Source organism: Neomonachus schauinslandi, chromosome X, assembly GCF_002201575.2.
Source record: "Neomonachus schauinslandi chromosome X, ASM220157v2, whole genome shotgun sequence".
NCBI lineage: Eukaryota > Metazoa > Chordata > Mammalia > Carnivora > Phocidae > Neomonachus > Neomonachus schauinslandi.
Window position 1 is genome coordinate 67429216 of NC_058419.1, and position 20358 is coordinate 67449573.

The 20358-nt window shown below is 45.6% G+C and overlaps 1 protein-coding gene across 1 annotated transcript in view; it reads right to left on the reverse strand.

Annotated features, from left to right (window-relative positions):
* SLC16A2 (solute carrier family 16 member 2) overlaps positions 1 to 20018 on the reverse strand; it is a 122006-nt gene extending 101988 nt beyond the window's left edge. Inside the window, exon 1 of the mRNA XM_021686436.1 lies at positions 19450 to 20018. Within this exon, the coding sequence (XP_021542111.1) occupies positions 19450 to 19873 (424 nt within the window). The 5' untranslated portion in view covers positions 19874 to 20018. The remainder of the gene's footprint in view (positions 1 to 19449) is intronic.
* Positions 20019 to 20358: the final 340 nt, after the last annotated feature.

Below are 20358 nucleotides of genomic sequence, written 5' to 3' on the forward strand. Positions count from 1 at the left end.
ACCTTGACCAAAGTCACACAGGGAGATAGTGGTAAAATTGGCAGATAGTGGTAGAATCCATGTTTTCTCATTCTTTGTGGAGTGCTCCTTCACCTGTACCAAATAACAAGGGTAGAGGAGTGGGGGGGGGGGGTTGCAGGATATGGTGCCAGGACAGCAAGGTTTGAAGAGGGAGGCAGTATAGAAAAGGAATTCAGAAAGCATCAAGATCAGGGAAGGTGGGGGGCGCCTGCGTGGCTCAGTCATTAAGCGTCTGCCTTCGGCTCGGGTCATGGTCCCAGGGTCCTGGGATCGAGCCCCACATCGGGCTCCCTGCTCTGCGGGAAGCCTGCTTCTCCCTCTCCCACTCCCCCTGCTTGTGTTCCCTCTCTTGCTGTGTCTCTCTCTGTCAAATAAGAAAAAAAAAAAAAAGATCAGGGAAGGTGAAGGAGAATGGGGAGTTATCTGAACCACAGCCCCTCCCCCGAAGTAATTTCCCAAGTGCTGCTCAGGGTTCTCCTAGGGAAACTCTCTTCCCCAGATGTTGGCTACATAGACAACTTGGCTCACCTCAGACCCTGGCCACTGGGCACATCTGGGACCCCTGATACAGTAGTCCTCTGAGGGGGTAGATCAATACCACCCCCACCAAGTAAGGTACCAGACTTTGACTAAACACTCAGTGAGCCAATCAGCCTTCTTCTGATTGAGGTTCAGAAGGGGATATAAAATTCATCAGCAGCTTCCAAGAGGGAAAGGTTTGATGGAGTAAGTAGGGAATGAAATATTCATCTCAGCCCAAGGAGGACTTTGGACAATGCAGAATCAAGGTTGACTGTCTACAATTCCTGGCTATACCATGCACCCAGAGAAGCACACACACAAACATGGGTACAACCACCTCAGGCATGGAAGCAGCTTCCCTGGTCCCTTTCTGTAGGATTTTCTCATTTGCCAAATTAAGGAGATATTTCCTGTTTTTTATTTTGGTTTTGATTTGTTTTGTTTTGTTTTATAGAGGCAAAGAGTTACAAGGCCCAGGCCTAGAGCCCAGAGAAGCTTCTAGAAGTTATTACAAAAAGCACCTCACCTGGTACATGGGGCCAGGAGTGGGGAGCTGAGTCAGAGTCCCAGGCCAACTCAGACTGAGCTTATTGGGGAGGCCTACTCTTCCTCTGTACACATAAAGAGAGCCTAGTGGGAAGAGGAGCATGATAGGTTCCACAGTCAAGAGACTCAAGGCTGCCTGAGTTAATGGGGAAGGGTTACCATAGAGTTTCTGACCTCTAGAATGTCAAAGCTGGAAGGGGCATTAGGAATCATCTAGACAGGGTATCTGATACCCATGGAGGCCATGGAAGAGCAAAGGAGAGACACCTTAGGCTTGGGAATCAAAAAGCTATACTAGTACTATACTAGCACTTGACCTTGGATAAGTTACCTAACATTTCTAATCAATATATTTATCTGTAAAAAAGGGATGAGTATCCCCCCATAGGGCTATTTTGAGGATTAAGTGAGATAATCCATGGAAAAAAGCATAGTGTCTGGCATGCAGTGGCCTCTCAATATTTCTTTTAAATATAAATGGCTTTAGTACCATTAATCAAGCAGAGTTGTGGTTAAATTCTGATTCCCCCATTTCTAGCTGTTTAACTTTGAGAGGCCACTTTACCTCTTGGTGTATCTTAATGGGACTAATCTTACTTCACAGGGCTGTTGTGAGGGTTCACATGTAAAAGTGAGCATGGTGCTAGGCACACAGTAAAATGCTCAATAAACATTGGCTGAATGTGAATGGGCACATCACTAGGACATGAAACTTGGATTATTTTCTCAGAGTTGTGCTTTAGCACCCCATACTCTTTTGTCTCATCCGTGTGACTGGTCAGACAAATGGATATAGCCTAAACAGAGCCTTGAGTGAGCTGAATTTGTTCAGATGAGGAGTGAACCACAGTATGGGATTTTGACTTCATTAGCACTGGGCAAATACATGGCTTGCACTTGCTCACTTGCACGGCTAACTCCTCAGCCACAGATATAATAGGCCAAGGCTCATAAGGTAGTCTCCCATCCTGCTCTCGGAGGCACAAATTCCCATTCCAACAGCCAACCCTAACACTCCTGGGGGCTCTCTAGCCATTTTCCTTGCCCAAAGCCCAAAGCGATGAGGGCAAAAACAGAAAAGTCAAGGATTGGTGGAGAGAGGCTTTCCTCTTATTGCTCAGTCTGGAAATACTTTCAGCTTACATCTGGCCTGCATCCTGTAAAAGCCTTTAGTGGATCTTTACTGTCAAGGATTGTCTATAAGGCAAACCTCATCTGTAAGTTGAATATGTGTATGTGTGTGCTGCTGGTGGTGGCAAAAGGCAGGGGCAGGGATGTTGAATGATGTTCAAAGCACAGAAATTTTCCATTACCTGACAGGATGTTTCAGGGGGTCAGGCGTAGGAGAACTGTCCAGCTATCAAATCTTCCCCTGAGATCAAATCGAGACTTTACAGGAACCTCAAGCTTACTCTTTTTTATCATTAAAGATTTTATTTATTTATTTTTGAGAGAGAGAGAGAGAAGGAGAGAGAGAGCATGCAGAGGGAGGAGCAGAGGGAGAGAGAGAATCTCAAGCAGACTCTGCACTGAGCGTGGAGCCCTGCTCCATCTCATGACCCTGAGATCATGACCTGAGCTAAAATCAAGAGTTGGACACTCAACTGATTGAGCCACAGAAGGTGCCTCTCAAGCTTACTCTTAAGCAGCTTCTTCCCACACTTGCCAAGCACTGGTTTTCAGAAACCCTAAAGAAATAGCTGGGCTTTTACTCCAATGCATGGAGTAAAACATTTAACTCCCAATCAGAATTATTGTGACTATTGCTAGTCTACCCTCAACCACTGCCAAGCAAATAGTAAAAGTAGGTCTCATTACACATGCCTCAGTTTCCTCACATGCAAAATGAGCTGGTGGTTTATGCAACTGCTCTCTAGAAATTAAGGACTCCACAACTCAATGAACTAGGGAGTCAGGCTCTGCCCTACATATGCTCATGTGTATGTGCACACACACACATACACTGTCATTTATCCTCATGACATCCACTTTCATACACTCATATGTCCATACACAAATATATGCCCATAGTTACACACAGTTACATATACTCAGATTCCTACTCACATTCATACATACTTTCAGAACTTTGACACAAACATATACATGCAATGCACAAAGCTGCATACACACAAGCACACATACACACATAGTTTCTCCTCTTATGAAGCTGACCAGGGAATAAACATACTTGGGAGGGAATTCCATTATATATTCATGGACAACAACAAGAAAAGGATTTAATATTCAGAGTAAGCAATCCCCAGTCTCAAGGCTGAATCTCCCTGCCCTGATCCCCACTACCCAACCCCCCACACACATTTTTTAAGTCATTTTGTGAGGAACCCTTACAGTTTGCCCCTTCCTGGTAAGCTGAAGCAATAAAGCCTAAACCTAAATGAAAATACATCTCAGTTTGCCTCGGACAATCCTAATTTATGCCTGTTGTCCCAGCATAATTTTAATAGTGTCTCTTTTCACTCTCAAAAATGTCCCAGTTTGGATAATAAAGTATCTGATAGCCCTACGTAAACCTTTCCTCACCCTGGGTCATGACTGGGCCACCTGGGATGGCCCAGTAGGCCCAGGCCTACTGTCTTCCTGGGAAAACATTTTGTTCTTTAACCATGCTTAACTCTTCAATTCTATCACTAGAGATTCTTTTTAGTGTTCCAACCTTGCATTAAACGAAACAGTTTACTAGTCCATGTCCCAGTGATTAAGGGGAGGCTGGAGCACTTTGCCATTCTAGTTGGCCTCATGGGGGGCCAACTCTTGTTGGTTCTCTTGTTCTCACCCCATTTAATTCCCCAGCTAAATTCTTTCTGCTTATGATCCTGGACACCCTAACATTTTTTCTCCTTTTCCTCCTCTTCATCCTTTCCAAAACATTAGGTTCTGATGACCCAGACTCTCTGTGAAACAAATTACACTCCATGCCATGATCACCCACCCTACCTTAGACTCAGAGACCCTTGAAATAAAAAAGAGTGGTAGAAGGAAAGTGAAAGAGGGAAAGGGAGAGGGAAAGGAAAAAAGAGAGGGAGAGATTCAATCTCATTTAGGCTTTGTGACTAATTTTCATTAGGCCTGCTACCTAATTTCTTTTAGCCTCAGGGCATGGGAGCTAGTGACTATTTTTGTGGCTGGATTAACTGTGTTTTAAAAAAATCTGAAAACGCTGTCAGCTCTTTGCAAACATGGCTATAAATATATTGTGCAGAATAGATTCATAATGCTATTCACAGAGCAATTGGACAAGGATCCATGTTCTCCAGACATGTGGATACAACATACTGCAGCTTGAATTTTGGCAGCCGCTGTGTTAATCTGCAAACAAAAGAAGCAGGGAAGAGGCCCCAATAAGAGCAAAGGGGACATTATCTGTGTGAAGTGGGGGCATTTACACACATGGCCTTTCTCAGACCCTGAGAAAACTGAATAGTCTGGGGAGAAGCTGGAGGGTATGATGTGCTCACCTGTACAGCTATGGAGCTATACATATATGTACATATGCACATACATATATACATATATATACATCTGCCTGTGTGGGGGTATATGTGTGAGAGAAAGAAAAGGGGGCTATCCATGTAGATAAATGTGTATGTGTATGCCTATGGGTGTGTGTGCTTTTAGTTATTTGTCATGAGTTCAAGCTTAAGGTCAGATTTTGTGTATAGTTTTATACACACGAGTGGTTGGTTATACACATGTGCATCATTGGTGATGCCTCAATCCAGCCATAGGTGCATGAGAACATATGCAAATCTATAGATTAATTTATATACCTGGCAGCCATGATGATAATTTATATATAAGTCTCAAACCAGTTTTCAAAATATTGTCACCTCCATCCTCTCATTTGAACCTCATCACAAGACTGTGAGATAGAGATTATTATTTCCTCCCCCCATTTTGCAGATAAAGAAAGTGAGGTTGAGAAAGGCCAAGTGACTTGGCCAAGGTTGTAGATTAGGTAAACCATAAATCCAGGACTCTAACACTGGTCTAGCTGATGTCAGATCCTGTGCCTGAGTCTATACTACACAGCACAGAAAGAAATGAGGCAAAAGAGACTTGAACTCTGGGGTCTATTTTATGATCTCCCATTCCAAGGGCACCTTTTCTATTAGTGCTAAAACAAATTCCATGAAAAAAAAGAGGGCCCCAGGGCAAGTGCTATTCTCTGTTGAGCCATGGTCTAGAGAATAGTCTGCAGGTTGCTTGTCTTGCCTGAAGACACTAGCCAAGTCCACTGATGGGACAAAGATGAGCCGTGGCCTTTTTGAGCATGTTCACTGGTGATACTCTAGAGCCCACTGGGGGTACTTTCTGAAGTTAAGAGCTAAGACAGTAGGTTTGTTCCCTCTCTATTCTCTGCTTTGTCTATCTGTCTTTCTTTTCCTAAAAGCCACAGGCTCCCAACATCTGGTTTGACCGGTTCTACCTGAGTCTTCCATGTTTGAGATATCCTGTGAGGAGGGCAGGTAGCATAGGTCTAGCTAGGTCTGAATGTGAATAGTGCCATCCCAGGGCAAAGCAGCAAATAAGTCCATCTGAGGTTTTGCTAACCTCCCTTACCCTGACCACTAGGTCCTTCCAGCTTGTTGGCCTGTAGATCTAAGGAAAACTTGCTTTTGGCTAGTTTTTCCATAGGCAAAACCTAGGTCAAGGCAAAAAAAAAAAAAAAACACTGTGTCTCTTGAAATACACACTATCCTGTTGTTTACCATTTGGATGGTTAGAACCTGGTCAAGAGCAATGGAGATAATGATAATGATTCCAAGGTTTCAGGATCACTGATTTGAAGGCCTTGAAGACAGGGCTCAGGGAAGGAGGAATGGTCTCCTAGTCATTTCAAGGCAGGTGGTCTTCACCATTCCCCTGCTCTACTATGACTGTGCTCAGTCATTCCAACTGGGCACCAGAATTTTAACTTGCTAATGTTTAGAGATTCTTCTGTGGGCCCCTACTGGGACTTCCAGGCATTTGTCCTCCCCTTCCCCTAGCCCCAAAAGATAAACCCTCCTTCCAAGTAACAGGATGGGAGGTCCCCACTGGCAAGGAGGTCACAGGGCTTGGCAGGATCTTGGCAAGTTGTTAGGAGGTGGGATGCAGAGCACCCTGCTGTGGATGGGGTTATTCAGGTTTCAAAACTGTTGTATGTGGATGTGTAGACCACTCACATTCATTGGTTCCCTCCAGAATTCAGGGAGGAGCTTATAGGTTGATGTGGCCAGTGCAGGATTGCCCAACATGTAGGCAAAGTTATGAGTTTAGGGCACCAGTGAAGCAGGGCCACCCCAAATGAGAAAAGCATAGATTTAATGAATTGTTTCAGAAGCTGGCAGTTAAAAAAATAGTGCTTAGGGCCCCTAAAGATCTTAATCTGGTCCTGAGCATGACCAACATCAGAGTAGCCCAGATGGTTCCTGGATAAAGTAAGTTTACCCCCAGAATTCCTGACTGAGTAATGCAAAGCTCCCTTGGGCTCACCTGGGATTACACTAGCCTACTAGTGAGATAATAAGAATAGCAAATGCTTATACAGCACTTACCATGTGCCAGACACCGTTCCAAGCTATATATAACTCATTTAACAGCCCTATATGGTAAGTACTCTTATTATCCTCCTCTTACAAATGAGGATGTAGCAGCACAGAGAGGTTAAGTGGCCTGCCTAGGGACGCAGCTAAGTGGTGGAGCCAGGACTTACTCAAGCAGTTTGGCTCCAGAGTTAGTGCTCACTCAAGAAGGCTCCGTGAAAGGAAAATTCTCAGTGGTACTTCACCCATAGGACACAAACCCCATTTTAAAAAATAAAGCCAAGATCTTAGGAAAGTCATCTTAAATTGGAGAATATTCAGGAAAGATTTCCAGGCATGTTGACTCAGCATATCATAATCTGTCCCACCAAATCTCAGCTTTGCATTGAGGTACTTACTCACTTGTGCACACATGTTCTGTCTTTGCCTCTTTTGGATAGAATTCTCCAAGGAGACAGGATGGAGACCACAGGATAGCTACCCTTTCCAAAGCTCATCTCTTCTCAAATCTGGGAAGAATTGTTTTCCATTTTCATCAGAGAAGTTGTTCTCTTACTCACTATCTCACCATTCCCCATCACCCAAAACATTTTTGGTTTATAAAAGCCAATGGTTTTAAGCACTAAGTCTCTGGGATGTCCCGTCTTCTCATTGCATTAGTGGAAAAATTGGGGCCAAGAAAAGAGAAGGGACTTTTCAGGGTCACAAAGCCAGTCACAGAGCTAGAAGCAGAACCCAGGTCTCCTGATTGCCAATCCAGTACCTTTCTTGATCCCAGCCAACAAGACTTAGCAAGGCCCAGATCCTTCCTTCCATGACCCTCATTTCCATCTCCCTTAACTTTTTGACTCCCAATTATTTATTTTTCATCATACCATACTTCTTCTTATCCATACACTTAAACTTCAAGCTGCTATCAAGTTTAGGGACAGCTCTATTCCAACTTTCAGGGAGCTCCTACATATCTGTCCCCATGGAACATGAAATGGGGACACCTGGGTTCTAGTCTCAGCTCTGCTAAATATTAAGTGTCTGACCTTAGGCCACTCACTTGCCCACAGTCTGCTCTCCATTTTCTGAAACTATAAAATAGGAATATAAGTCTCTACATAGTCCTTCCCTGTTGTGAACTTTTCCCTAGCTAAATACAAACCACATTGAGTTTCCATTTTCCAGAACCCCTCAACATAGCACTTGTTGTGATCAAAGATGTTGGCACATGATGAGATTCAACTGAGTATTTTATTTCATAACTGTCTCTGTTGCAAGGATAAACATCAACTAAGATATAACCTACAATGTGCTATACACAGAAGGGATTGTTACCACTCAGTAGTTTTCCACTGTCCTGGGACTCACAGCATCTGGATGTCTGTTTGGGACTCAAGGTAAGGGACTGAGAGCTGTTGCCATTTCTGCTCTCATGTCCTTTATCCCTCCCCTCGGACCTCAGAAAAAGTGCCTGGGCTGCTGACATGGAAGAGCAGGTGGTGTAGGTTGGGCAGGCTATGCCACAAGCCATTTGCAGGCACCTCATTCCGTGGCCCAGTGCCCAGATATCCTCCCACCCTGTGCCCTTCTCTCTAAATGTGCTCAGTATCTTCCTCTTCTCCTGCCCCTCCATTCTACCCCGCCTGCTGGGTTAGGGCCTAATGGGGAACAGTGACTCACTGGACTCTCAGAGGGCAAAGACCCAGACTTTGAGCAACAATCAGACTGTCCAATTCTCAACCTTCATCCTGACACTGCCGAATTCATAGGCTCTTCTTCACTTAGCTAAATCCCATTTTGAGTTACAACTCTCCTAGCAAACCGTCCTTGATTCCTCTTGATTCCTCACACTCATTTCTCCTTTTCCACACCACCACACAAAAATTGCATTCAATTATATATATGCATATATCTTTACTACTTAGCAATAATCCGCAGTTGTTTGGTATGTTATGTCTTTGCAAAGAAATTATAAACTTCTTGAGGGACTTTTCCTTCTTGGGCTCATCCAAGGTCTAGCCTTGCACACAAAAAAACACTTATTGACCTGAATTGAACCAACATTAATTGAATTGGGTAGAGGATATGGGGAAGGTTTGTGAGCAGGGAGAAAACTAACATGTATTGGACATTTAGTATGTACCTGGCTATATGCTAAATATTTTGTATGCCTCATCTCATTTAATCTCCATAGCAATAATGAAAGATGTTATTATTATCCCTATTTTATGCATGAGAAAACTCAGACTTTAAGAAATTGACAACTTTGTCAAAGCCAGCCATGTGGTAATTAATTGAATCAAGCTTTAATGCCTATTAGCAAAGTGTTGATTAAATAAAATATGATATACCCATATAATAGAATACTGTGCAATTACAAAGACAGAGTGAGGACTTTATGGATTTAATGTGCAATAATATCCAAGATATATTTTGAAGTATAAAAGGCAAGGTGGAGGATAAAATGAAGTATGGGTTACCATTTGTATTTTAAAAATAGAGTGTACACACACACACACACACAATTGCTTGTACGTATACAGAATATCTCTGGAAGGACACACCAGCAACACTGGTGGCCTCTAGGGAGGGGAACAGGGTACTGGGTGAGAGGGGTTAGAGAGAGACTTTACAGTGTTGCACCTCTTGAATTTTGTCTCATGTTAAATAAATAAAATCACATTTATTAAAACACAATACAATCTCTTTCCACAAAGTAGTGCCTGGGGATTGACTTTGGAAAAGTTCAGGGAGAGAAGGGGGCAGTATGCCAGTGAATTGGATTGGGGACCTCCCAGGGTACCAAAAGCCCCATCCTTTGCACCCATTTCCCAATCCCTCTTACAAACTAATCTGCACTATAATCATCTGACTATAATGTTGATTGAGGTCACATCTTTCCAGAGCTCAGTTCTCTACCTATAAAATGGGAACCAGATGGGGTAGGATAAGATGGTCTCCAAAATGCATTCCAGCTCAGACATTTAAATAACCAAAAATCAAAAGGGTGAATCCTACTATATTTGAAATCTTGGTCTCAGAGAAGGGCTTGGAGATTTTGTTTTGTTGTTTGCAACAAAGAAGAGAAACATTTCCATTTGGGTTTGCCTACTAGATGGTCTTAATGGAGGCTCCCTAAGTGGTCACTGAAATGCTTGTTCAAAACTGCTATTGCAGTCTTCCTCCAAGCCTCTGGCCTTCTGTGGCCTCTGTTCTCCAGGGCTATCCTGTTTAGAACACGAGGAAATTGGCCCACTCCAAAACTGAATACAAAAGAGCAAGGCCCCTTCTATGCTTAATGTGGCCTGGCCCAGACCTTCTGACCCTAAATATCCCTTTCCTTCTTCCTCACTACCTGCAAGAGAACAGAAGCTCTGTGAGAGACCCTCGGGAGGAAGTGACACCCTAACTTCACCCACCACTCACCCCCCAATCCCTAGCAATTCCTACTAAAAAGCTCAGCCCTTGACTTGTAGGGAAGTTTGTGAGCTCCTGCCAAGAGCTGTAAATATTTTAACATGCCTCGTTTCCTTGAATGTATATGACTTGGGATCAGGCCCCTCCTTTCTCTGAGCTCTTAGAGAACTGAGGAACAAAGAAAACACAGCCAGTCCTTAGCTACAGGACACTCAGGTCAAATTGCAGAATAATACAGAGGGGATATGAGGAAGAGATTGAGTGGGGAGGTAGAATGTGAGGAGGAGGGTTGATTCCCCTTCCAGAAACATTTAAAGAAAGGTATAGCAACTCAATTTCTAGGGGCTGGGAAAGGTTCCTGGAAATAAGAATAATACCAACCCCTTCACAGTTTACAAAGATCTTATGTATACATAATCTCATTGGATACTTCATAGTCCTATAAAATATTGTTAATTCCATTGTGCAGATGAGAACACTGAAGACTTGGAAGTTTATATAACTTGTTCAAGGCTAAACAATTAAGAAGAGACCATTTCTATGGGATCATGACTCTGGGTAGAGTGAGATGGGTAGTTAGAGGAGTATGTCATACATCACAAGACTGCCAGACTTCTGTCTACTAAACCCTTTCCAGGCCATCTTTCTTATCCCTTAGTCATAAGGATGCCCTGAGGCTACAGGAATGGAAAACTTGGCAGCAGTCTTCTTGGTAGCTGCCTCTTCCCATCCTTACTATGTATTAGGTGATATATAAAAGCAGGAATTCTGGACTCAGATTCTCTGTGTTCAAATCCTGGCTCTGCCATTATTTCCTATATGAGCTTAAGCAAGTTACTTAACTTCTGTGCCTCTTTTTATCTACAAAATGGAGAAAATAATGGTACCAAATTTCATAGTGTTGTTGAGAATTAAAATGAGTTGGTACATGTAAAGAATTTAATTTTGGAGGACATTAGGAGAAGGAAGGGAAAAATGAAGGGGGGAAATCGGAGGGAGAGATGAACCATGAGAGACTATGGACTCTGAGAAACAAACTGAGGGTTTTAGAGGGGAGGGGGTTGGGGGGATGGGTTAGCCCAGTGATGGGTATTAAGGAGGGCATGTACTGCATGGAGCACTGGGTGTTTTTTTTAATTTATTTTTTATTATTATGTTATGTTAATCACCATACATTACATCATTAGTTTTTGATGTAGTGTTCCATGATTCATTGTTTGTGTATAACACCCAGTGCTCCATGCAGAATGTGCCCTCTTTAATACCCAACACCAGGCTAACACATCCTCCTACCCCCTCCCCTCTAGAACCCTCAGTTTGTTTTTCAGAGTCCATCGTCTCTCATGGTTCGTCTCCCCCTCCAATTTCCCCTCCTTCATTCTTCCCCTCCTGCTATCTTCTTCTTTTTTTTTTTAAACATATAATGTATTATTTGTTTCAGAGGTACAGATCTGTGATTCAACAGTCTTGCACAATTCACAGCGCTCACCATAGCACATACCCTCCCCAATGTCTATCACCCAGCCACCCCATCCTTCCCACCCCCCACCACTCCAGCAACCCTCAGTTTGTTTCCTTAGATTAAGAATTCCTCATATCAGTGACGTCATATGATACACCTCTTTCTCTGATTGACTTATTTCGCTCAACATAACACCCTACAGTTCCATCCACGTCGTTGCAAATGGCAAGATTTCATTCCTTTTGATGGCATAATATTCCTTTGTATATATATACCACATCCTCTTTATCCATTCATCTGTCAATGGACATCTTGGCTCTTTCCACAGTTTGGCTATTGTGGACATTGCTGCTATAAACTTCGGGGTGCACGTACCCCTTCAGATCCCTACATTTGTATCTTTGGGGTAAATACCCAGTAGGGAGCACTGGGTGTTATACAAAAACAATGAATCATGGATCACCACATCAAAAACTAATGATGTGTTGTATGGTGACTAACATAACATAATAAAATAAATTTTTTAAAAAAAGAATTTAATATAATGCTGGCACAGATTTAATTGCAAAATGCTAAATAAATGTTAATAATAATAATAATAATAAGTAGCAGGGAGGGCTTATAGTGAGTCATCTCCATACTTTTACCCAGTCCCCTTGGGATTAGTGGCAGCCCCACATGAAGGGCATGGGTGGTGAACAGAAGAGCTCTTTTCTTTGTGAGAAGCTCAGTGACCTGAACAAGTGACTGAATCTGTGATCTCAGCCTCATAGGTGCTGTGTTCTAAGCAACTGTGCTAACTGGCCCAGACAGACATCACATGCCCAGCTATACATACACACGTACACAGAGGTCTGGATGTATGGGTGCATGTACATACCCTTTCAGCCTGGATAAGAGGGTGGGTGGGTAGGTCCACAGGATAAGCTGAGCAAAAAGACTGTGTAAGGACTGCTTGTCTAGCGACATTTCCCTTCTGCTTTTCCCTTCAGCTATGCAGAAGTAGGGAAGCAACTAACCTGGGAGCTTCACTTCCACTCTTTCTACCCTCACTGACAGCACTTTTGACTCTAGTTAGGACCTGGGTGTCTGCCTCCTCCCTTCTCTGACTCCTCTACAATCAATTCTGTAGTATTTTTTGGCAAGAAGAGAGATGATGAGACTCAAAATAGAATGAAGACTTCTGTTCTACCCAGAGCCACTGAAGCTACTGAAAACCAATCTGAAATCTCTGGAGGTTCAGTTGGCACAGAACAAGGAAAGTAAGGACTTGAAGAGAGAGGGGTGCAACTGACCAGGACATTTGTTGACTACAATTGGGTAAGACCTGCTACAATACTATTTCCTTGGCTGGGGTCCCAGGGTTATGAAAAAAGAGGGTGTGGAAATGATAAAAACAGGTTCATAGCAGCTATCTTACTGCAAAAATCCAGAGGTGATGACTTCCACACTCTTGAATGCTATATAGAAAGTCACATTTCCCCCAGAAAGTGGACAGTAAGAGAGGGAAGAAAGGGGGGAAAGGAAGAGATTCCTCTGTGGGATGTGTAGAAATGGGTCAAGATCCAGGCTGGAGTTGGGCCTGTACAATATCTTAAACTCCAGTTGTTCCTTTAATTGAGCAAGAGAAAGAGAAAGAAGAGAGATAACAATACTGTGAGGAAAGAAGATGACATATCTAGCAAAGGTGATACAAATACACTATGAAAATGGGAGGAGCCAGGAAAATATGGTTAGGAGAGCCAATTTCATCCCTTCTTCTCCTTTCAACCCCAGAAGCTGGAGCAAAGTAAAAGATAAAGGTAGGCAAGACTACCAGGGTGAAGAGGCATATACTTCCTCAAGCCACCCAAACAGGCCACATTCAACACCCACAAATAGGTGCCAAGTGATTTCACATTAGTAACCACAGCACCCACCTGCAAGGTAGGTAATTAAATGTCCTTAGGCTTAGTGCTCTGTCATTTCTAAGATGGGAGAGGGCTGGAGTGTCCTAAATCCTCTTCCCATTGACCTTTGAGTACCGAGAGGGATGCAGGATAAGGGGACGGATGGAAGCAGGAAGAAACTTACAATGTTTCCACGCTCCAGTGTTGGGGAGTTACAAAGGGGTCCAGGCCAAGATGTACAGACCAGGCTGGCCATCTCCTCTCCATCACCCTCACCTAACAAGTTTTTCATTCCGGGCCCTTTGTGCTAGTCTGCCATAACCCCTATAGAAGCCTCTATTATGTTAAACCTGATTCCATAAACAGATGGGAAAAAACTTCTTTCCTAATCCATGGCTTCAGGTGAGGTGTATGGTGTGTGTGTGTGTTATGAATAAAGCCTTTTCTCTAAGGTTTGCTCATTGAATCCCAAGTGAGACAGTTCCTTTAAAGGCAAGAAAGTTCACTCCATCTTTTACACAATGTGAAAAGAGTAAATGATTATTTATTTTCAAAAGGCAACAAAACAAAAAGATGCTGGTGGTAAAAGCAGTACACCCTCTTGGGAAACTGGTCTGTTCAAAAGGTCAAGATGGCATCCTTTACATATTTCTGCAAATGTTGATAATCCAGCTGCTTGTTTACTCTTCATGGCATTGGAGGAAATGTTTCCAATGACAAGCAAGTATAAATTTAGGGGAAAATGTGAGAGAGCTCTATGCCTGCTTATCTAGTAGCCACACTCTCAGCTAAGCCCTGAGTGAAGCTGAAGTTGACCGGGGATTGTGGCTACCCAGTAGGGCCTCCTCTAAGACTGAAACAACAGTCCTCCCACACCCATCCACAGTGGGACCCAGGCAACAGTTCTAACCCAGTTATAAAGTTGCCCTGTCTGAAGCTCCCTGAAGAAAACCACTATATCACATTTAGGAATCTTGGTTTACTCTTCTTTCCTGAAGTAACAGCAAACGAAGGTCATAGTAACTATGCATTTCTGAGAAGTAAGAATGAGCTATGGGAAATTAAGTTTCAGGGGAAGGGTCCAAACTGAGACTTAAGGAAATGCTTATAGTTTAATGCTTTTTAGGAATAGGCTCATATGCTGGGAAACAGTAGCATACAGACCCACTCTGCTAGCCTGCAGCCGGCCAAGTTGAGGGAATTTTCTTGGGAGCCCAGTTCCATACTGAGCAGGGCATTCTGGGAGAAGCAGTTGTATATCCAGAGTTGCCCTTATACACTGGGCAAAAAGGAGTGGATCTTTCCAACAACAATGGTATATATAAGCAGCCCTATAATCTCTAAATACATATGACATGGAAAAATAATATCTATGTGGTTTTTTTCATTGTTTCCCCAATCTCTTCCCAGCCTGTCTACATCTTCATTCAGGCAGATTAACAAATTTCAATTTTGTCTGAATGAGTCAAAATGTATGCCAAGTGAATAGTAAAGAATAAAATATCACATAAATCTAGAAGGATAGAATGGCATAGCTATAAAGTTCATCTAGTCAAACCCTCTCATTTTTCAGATAGATAAACTGAAGTACAGAGAGGTAAAGTGCCTGCTCAAAGTCACAGAGCAAGTCAGGGGCACAAGCTGTCTAACTCCTAGTCACTGTCTAGCTGGTATTACTAAGACCAGCCCTTTGGGGTCCAGATTTATATTTAGAATGAGCATTTGAGGTCACTGGACAGTGAGCCAGGGATCCAACCTCAACCAGCTACTCCAGCTAGAACAAGCATCCCCCTGGTTGGCTTCCAAATACCCCAACCTCTCCTCCTCATCCCTTCCAGTATGAGTCAAGGTCCTAGTTTGGGATCCAGTTTGGTTGGAAGGGAGGCAGAAGAGTTACTTGAAAGATGCCTGACCAATGGCCCTGTGGCCTAAAGTTCCATTGCAGGCTTTAAACCAACGTGATCAAGTTTATCTGGACAGTAGGCAAAAGCTTTCAGCCAAAGGCAAGACCCTGGCAGATTTGCTCAAAAAATACCTGGTTCCTAAACGCAGCAATTTAGTACTCAGCCCAGTGAGACATGAACCAAGCAATGAAAGGCCCTAAGATGGGGAAGAGAAATATAGCCTAACCTGCCTTTGACCCAACCCATCCTTGGGACTCTCTGTCTAAATACATAGTGTACCATTTTCCCCATGCCTAGAAAATTCTGTCTCCATTTGAGTGATCCATGAGTCTGAACTATCTTGTACCCAGTAATAGACTTTTCTGACCATTGTCCCCTTCCCTGGGTGGTGTGAGCCCTAGTCCCTATCCTCCAACCTAGGAGCCTACAAGGACCATGCTTATAAACTATGCAATAAAAGATGCCTCCCATCATATTTTATGGCTCAGTGTTAGACTGTCAGTCAAGGTGGAAAGTGCAGAGTAAAGGGTTTTCTCTGGAGCACATTTAAAAAGACCTAAGCTTAGAGCCAATGTTAACAACTCTGGCTTGGTCTACCTTGTCCCCTGGATCCCCAACCCTAAGCCTTCCCTAGTTCCAACCCACTTAGGGTTCCAATAATGACCTGGGGCCCACAACCAATGCTATCTTGTTCCTCTTTATCCTCTTTCCTCCAAAAGTCAACTTTCCTTGGGTCCTATGCCTGGGAGGAGTGGCAGGCAAAAGGTTCCTGAGATATAGGCAACTGACCAAGGTCTGGTTTTGGGGGGAAAGGAAGAGATCAGGAGAGAAATGAGCCTATATTTCTTGCAGAGCTACAAGAAAAACTGAAACCAGGAAGCCATGCTATACTTTTCACTAGATTGCCTGGCTGCTCTGTCCTGTCTGCTGCTTGGTCCGGGCAGGGGGACTCCCAAATTTCCTACAAGCTCTGAAAAAAGTATAGGCTCATTTCTCTCTTGATCTTTTCCTTTTCCCCCTAAACCAGACCTTGGTCACTTGCCTCCATCTCAGGAACCTTTTGCCTGCTATTTGTGTCAGGCATAGGACCAAGGGAAAGTTGGCTTCCCTTCAAAAACAGGTGAAGAGAAGGCACAAGATATACTGTTCGTGCCACCACAGAACTCTACACATCACAGAATCCACAAAAACTGTACATTGCATGCTCTAGAATGGCCTGAATTCCATGTCCTTTCTACTCTCTGTGGCTTTTCCCCATGCCCAGAGACCCCTCTGATGTGGAGTTAGCCCCCAAACAACAAAACTACCTTTCTCTGGGGCTCCCTCATAACAGTTACAATTATCTGCAGAACCTTAGATTCATAAAGCCATTCAGTGGCAGCTTTAGAACTGTAAAGATATTAGGCCTAGCCAAAGAGAATCTGGGGTGTAGGATGCCTCCAAACATTAAATTCACAGATTTTTAGAGATAAAAGGCATGTCAGACATTAATAGAAACGGACAATGCACCGCATTAATAGAAATGGACAATGCACCAACCTCCGTGATTATGGGGGTATATGTTCCATGTTCCCCAGAATGGTTATTAGGCAAATGCTGGCTGATAAACATTTTAGCAAAGCTTCTACTGGCTTCTTCTATCCTTTTGAGACCCCAGTGCTGTGGCACAAGTTGCTGGGAAATTTTGAGTAAACTGTAGAAAGCAAGTGGAGGCAGAGACACCTTTGGAATCTCAGGATCTGAATGGTTACTTGGGAAAGCTGAGGGGACCAAGAAAGGTAGTGCTAAGGATGAGATTTTCTAGGAGCTCAGAAATGTGGTGGGGTATTCTTGACCTTTTCAAAATAAAAACTGAGGTGTTCCCAAGAGCATCCAGCATCAAAAATAACTTTCATGAATTCAAGATGCACCACAGCAAGGACCCAAGCCAAAGTATTCTGAGACCCTAGGGACATACCAAATTCCTTTCTGTCCCTTCCTGACCTATACTCACCATAATTTAAACCAGTAAACCCAGCCCTTCAATGGACCTAGTCCGTGTCAGAGTACACACCAGCCACACCTCTGCACAGCCCACTGCCGCCCCCCCCTTTCCCAGCTGCACTGTGAGGTCTTGACCGGAAAGTCCCAGCCAGCCCTCCCCCTGAGTCCCCTATGATCACCTACTTTGAAGTTTGTTCCCCAGCAGTAAACCTCTTCCTGGTAAAGTAGTGGTTTTTCCAAGTTTTATTACATACTCTGAAGGGCCCAGCTCTAGGCCTGCTCACACCACATGAATGCCAGGACCTAGCTTCAGCCCATCCCCCACTACCTCCCATGAAGTTCCACCCAGACTTTGCCACTGACTCTGAAGGCCAACAGCCTGCCTTCAACCACAGGGCAATGCTCAGCAGGTGCCCTCCTAGGTAACCTAGGCAACAGCCAGAGGCCCTACCCTGGCTGCCTTCCCAAGAGCCCCTGAACTGCATCAAAGCAAGGAAAAGGTAGTCCCAGGGGTGAGTATGGCAGTGACCTTACTCCCAGTTGTTCTACACAGTCCAGGGACCCCCCTATGCTTGGTCATCAGTGTGGCCTGGGCAGTCTCCGCCCTGGACAGCTACTGAGGCACACTCTAATTTTCAAGTGGGACCCACACATTGTGGTGCCAATGGGTCATAAGAGGCACCAAGAGGTACCCCAAATCCCCTTCTTCAAAGGTAGCCCAGTGAAACGGCAAACTTTAAAAAGGGGGGGGGGGTCCTTGGTTCAGAGCAGCGGTAGGAGTGGCTGTTCAAGGGCCCAGGGAATCCACAGGTGGACGCCCTAGAATTCAAGGTTTCCATGTTCAATAAATAATCCGGAGGCCCCCACAGAGGGCAGCAGAAGTACGTGTTGGGGTGGCAAGATGAGGGAACCCTTCAGCCCCAGGGCAACACTATGAAAAGCCACGTATTCTGAGCTGCGAACTTTCAGCTAGTGACAGCAGAGCTGTCCTGAGGAGCCACAGAAGGAGCAAGCCTTCAGGGAGAAGGCATCCCAAGTCCCTCGCTCCCTCCCTAGACTCCTCATCAGAACTGCCAAGGGGAATCGCCATTGGCTTTCTGAGAAAACAGGATAGCTCCTCTGACTTCAGAGCCTATGGGCAGATTCAACGCGAAGAGAAGGCAAGGTTGCAGTCTTGTGGCCACAGGCCTAGAGAGCGAAGGCTATGCCCCGCAGCCCTGTCTGTCTTAGGGAAGAAGACCAAGTCAGCCCCACGCAAAAGTGGGAGAGGTGGAGGCCGGCATTCTGGCTGAGGCCAGACGAGGCATCCCACAGATAGTGGAGAGGCTCGGGCGCCGGGGAGGGAAGGCTCAGGTTGGGGGAGGCGTGGAGTGAGTCTCAGGGCCCAGCCTGCCAGCTGCCTTACACTCCTCTGGCAGGAGACCTCGGAGACCGCCTCCCTGCTTGCTTTGGGGTTCAGCTCAGAGGGCACAGAGATCTGCTCGCTCCCTCAGAGTGGTAGAGGCCGGCCTGGCCTGGCTGGGTCATAACCACCGCGAGCAAAGAGACGCGCGCCCACCCCACTCGCACTCCCTCCCTTCCCCTCTCTCTCTCCAACAGACACACTCGCCGGCCTTGTGTTTGACTCTTCGCTCAGTCACCAGGATTCTTAAAGTGTTTTTGACACAAAACACCTCCACTCCCTGTACAGGAACAGGGGCTGCTGCGGAGATCCGCAGTACGGTATTTCTCTCAAAGCCCTCCCAGCCTCCCAACTCTCTCCTCTGTCCATGACTTCGCGCCGCCTCCAAAAAAATTTGCAAATATTTCCCCCCACTACACATGGTCAGCATACTTAAAAAAAAAAAAAAAAAAAAAAAAAAACACCAAATAACCCAAAAGGTGCGTCTGGATTTGTACCAGGGCTAAAAAGTTCATTCCTTGCCTGTGATCAATGAATATCCCAGGTCCCACCCAAGGGACGTCTTGCGCCTAGTCTCCATAGGTAAGGGTGCCCTGAGCCCCGCAACCCGCGCCTTAGCAGCGCCGTGGGCAAGGGACAAGGGGGAGGAGTCGAAGCAGAAAGCTGAAGGGGCGCCTCCGACCGAGAGGTCAGGAGTCGGCGGCAGTGGGAGCGGAGGACACCCTTGCCCAGAATGCCAGGAGGGGCGCGCGGGGCCACTCACCTGCTTGGAACTCCACTTGGCGATTTTTCTCTCTCTCCTCCTGCAGCAGCATGGAGTAGAGGATCCCAAAAGAGTTCTGGATGCCAAAGATGGAGCCGTTGCACCAGGTGGCAGCGAAGACCACCATCCAGCCGAAGCCACCTTCGGGGGGCTGAAAGCCGCGCGCGGTGCCGCGGGTCTCCACGGTGGGCGTGGACTTGGATTCATGCACTGGCTCGGGCTCAAATTCCAACTCCGGCAAGGGTGCAGGGTCCGGTAGGGGCTGGGGCTCCGGCTGCGGCTCCGGCTGCGGCTCGGGTGGGGGCACGGGCACCGGCTCCGGCTCGGGCTCTGGCTCGGGGCTACCCACCCACTCCTGCTGTTCCTGGTCTGCTTCCCGCCAGGGCCCCTTGGCTTCCTTGCTCGCCAGGCTTTGCAGCGCCATCTCGGCAGGGGGACTGTGGCTGCTCCGGCGGGAGGAGCCGCTGTGTGGCTGGTACTTGTTTCTGCTGCTGCTGCTGCCGCCGCTGCCGCCGCTGCTGCCGCTGCCTCCTCCTCCCGGCTCCGCGCCCCAGCTGGCCCGCCTGTCCCGCGACAGACGGTCCCTCGAGTCCTCTCCTCCTCCTCCCACGTCCAACCCCCCTTCTGCTCTCCCCATGTCATCTCTCTCCTCCCCCTCCTCTTCTCCCCCCCACCTCTTCCTCCCTCAACAGGCAGCCGCTACAGCCTTGCTCTTCTCCCTAGCCCTTCCTGCTCCCCATACTCGCCTACCTACCCTAGCCACTGCTCCCTACCTCAACTTCCTTTCCAAACTACTGGATCCTGTCCTCCTTGTCCAGATACCCAGTAGAGGGAGAGTTTAAATGGTTTTTCCACAAACTATCCTGCTCCCCCTGCCTTCTCCTCCCCACGGGTTCCAAACAGGCATTG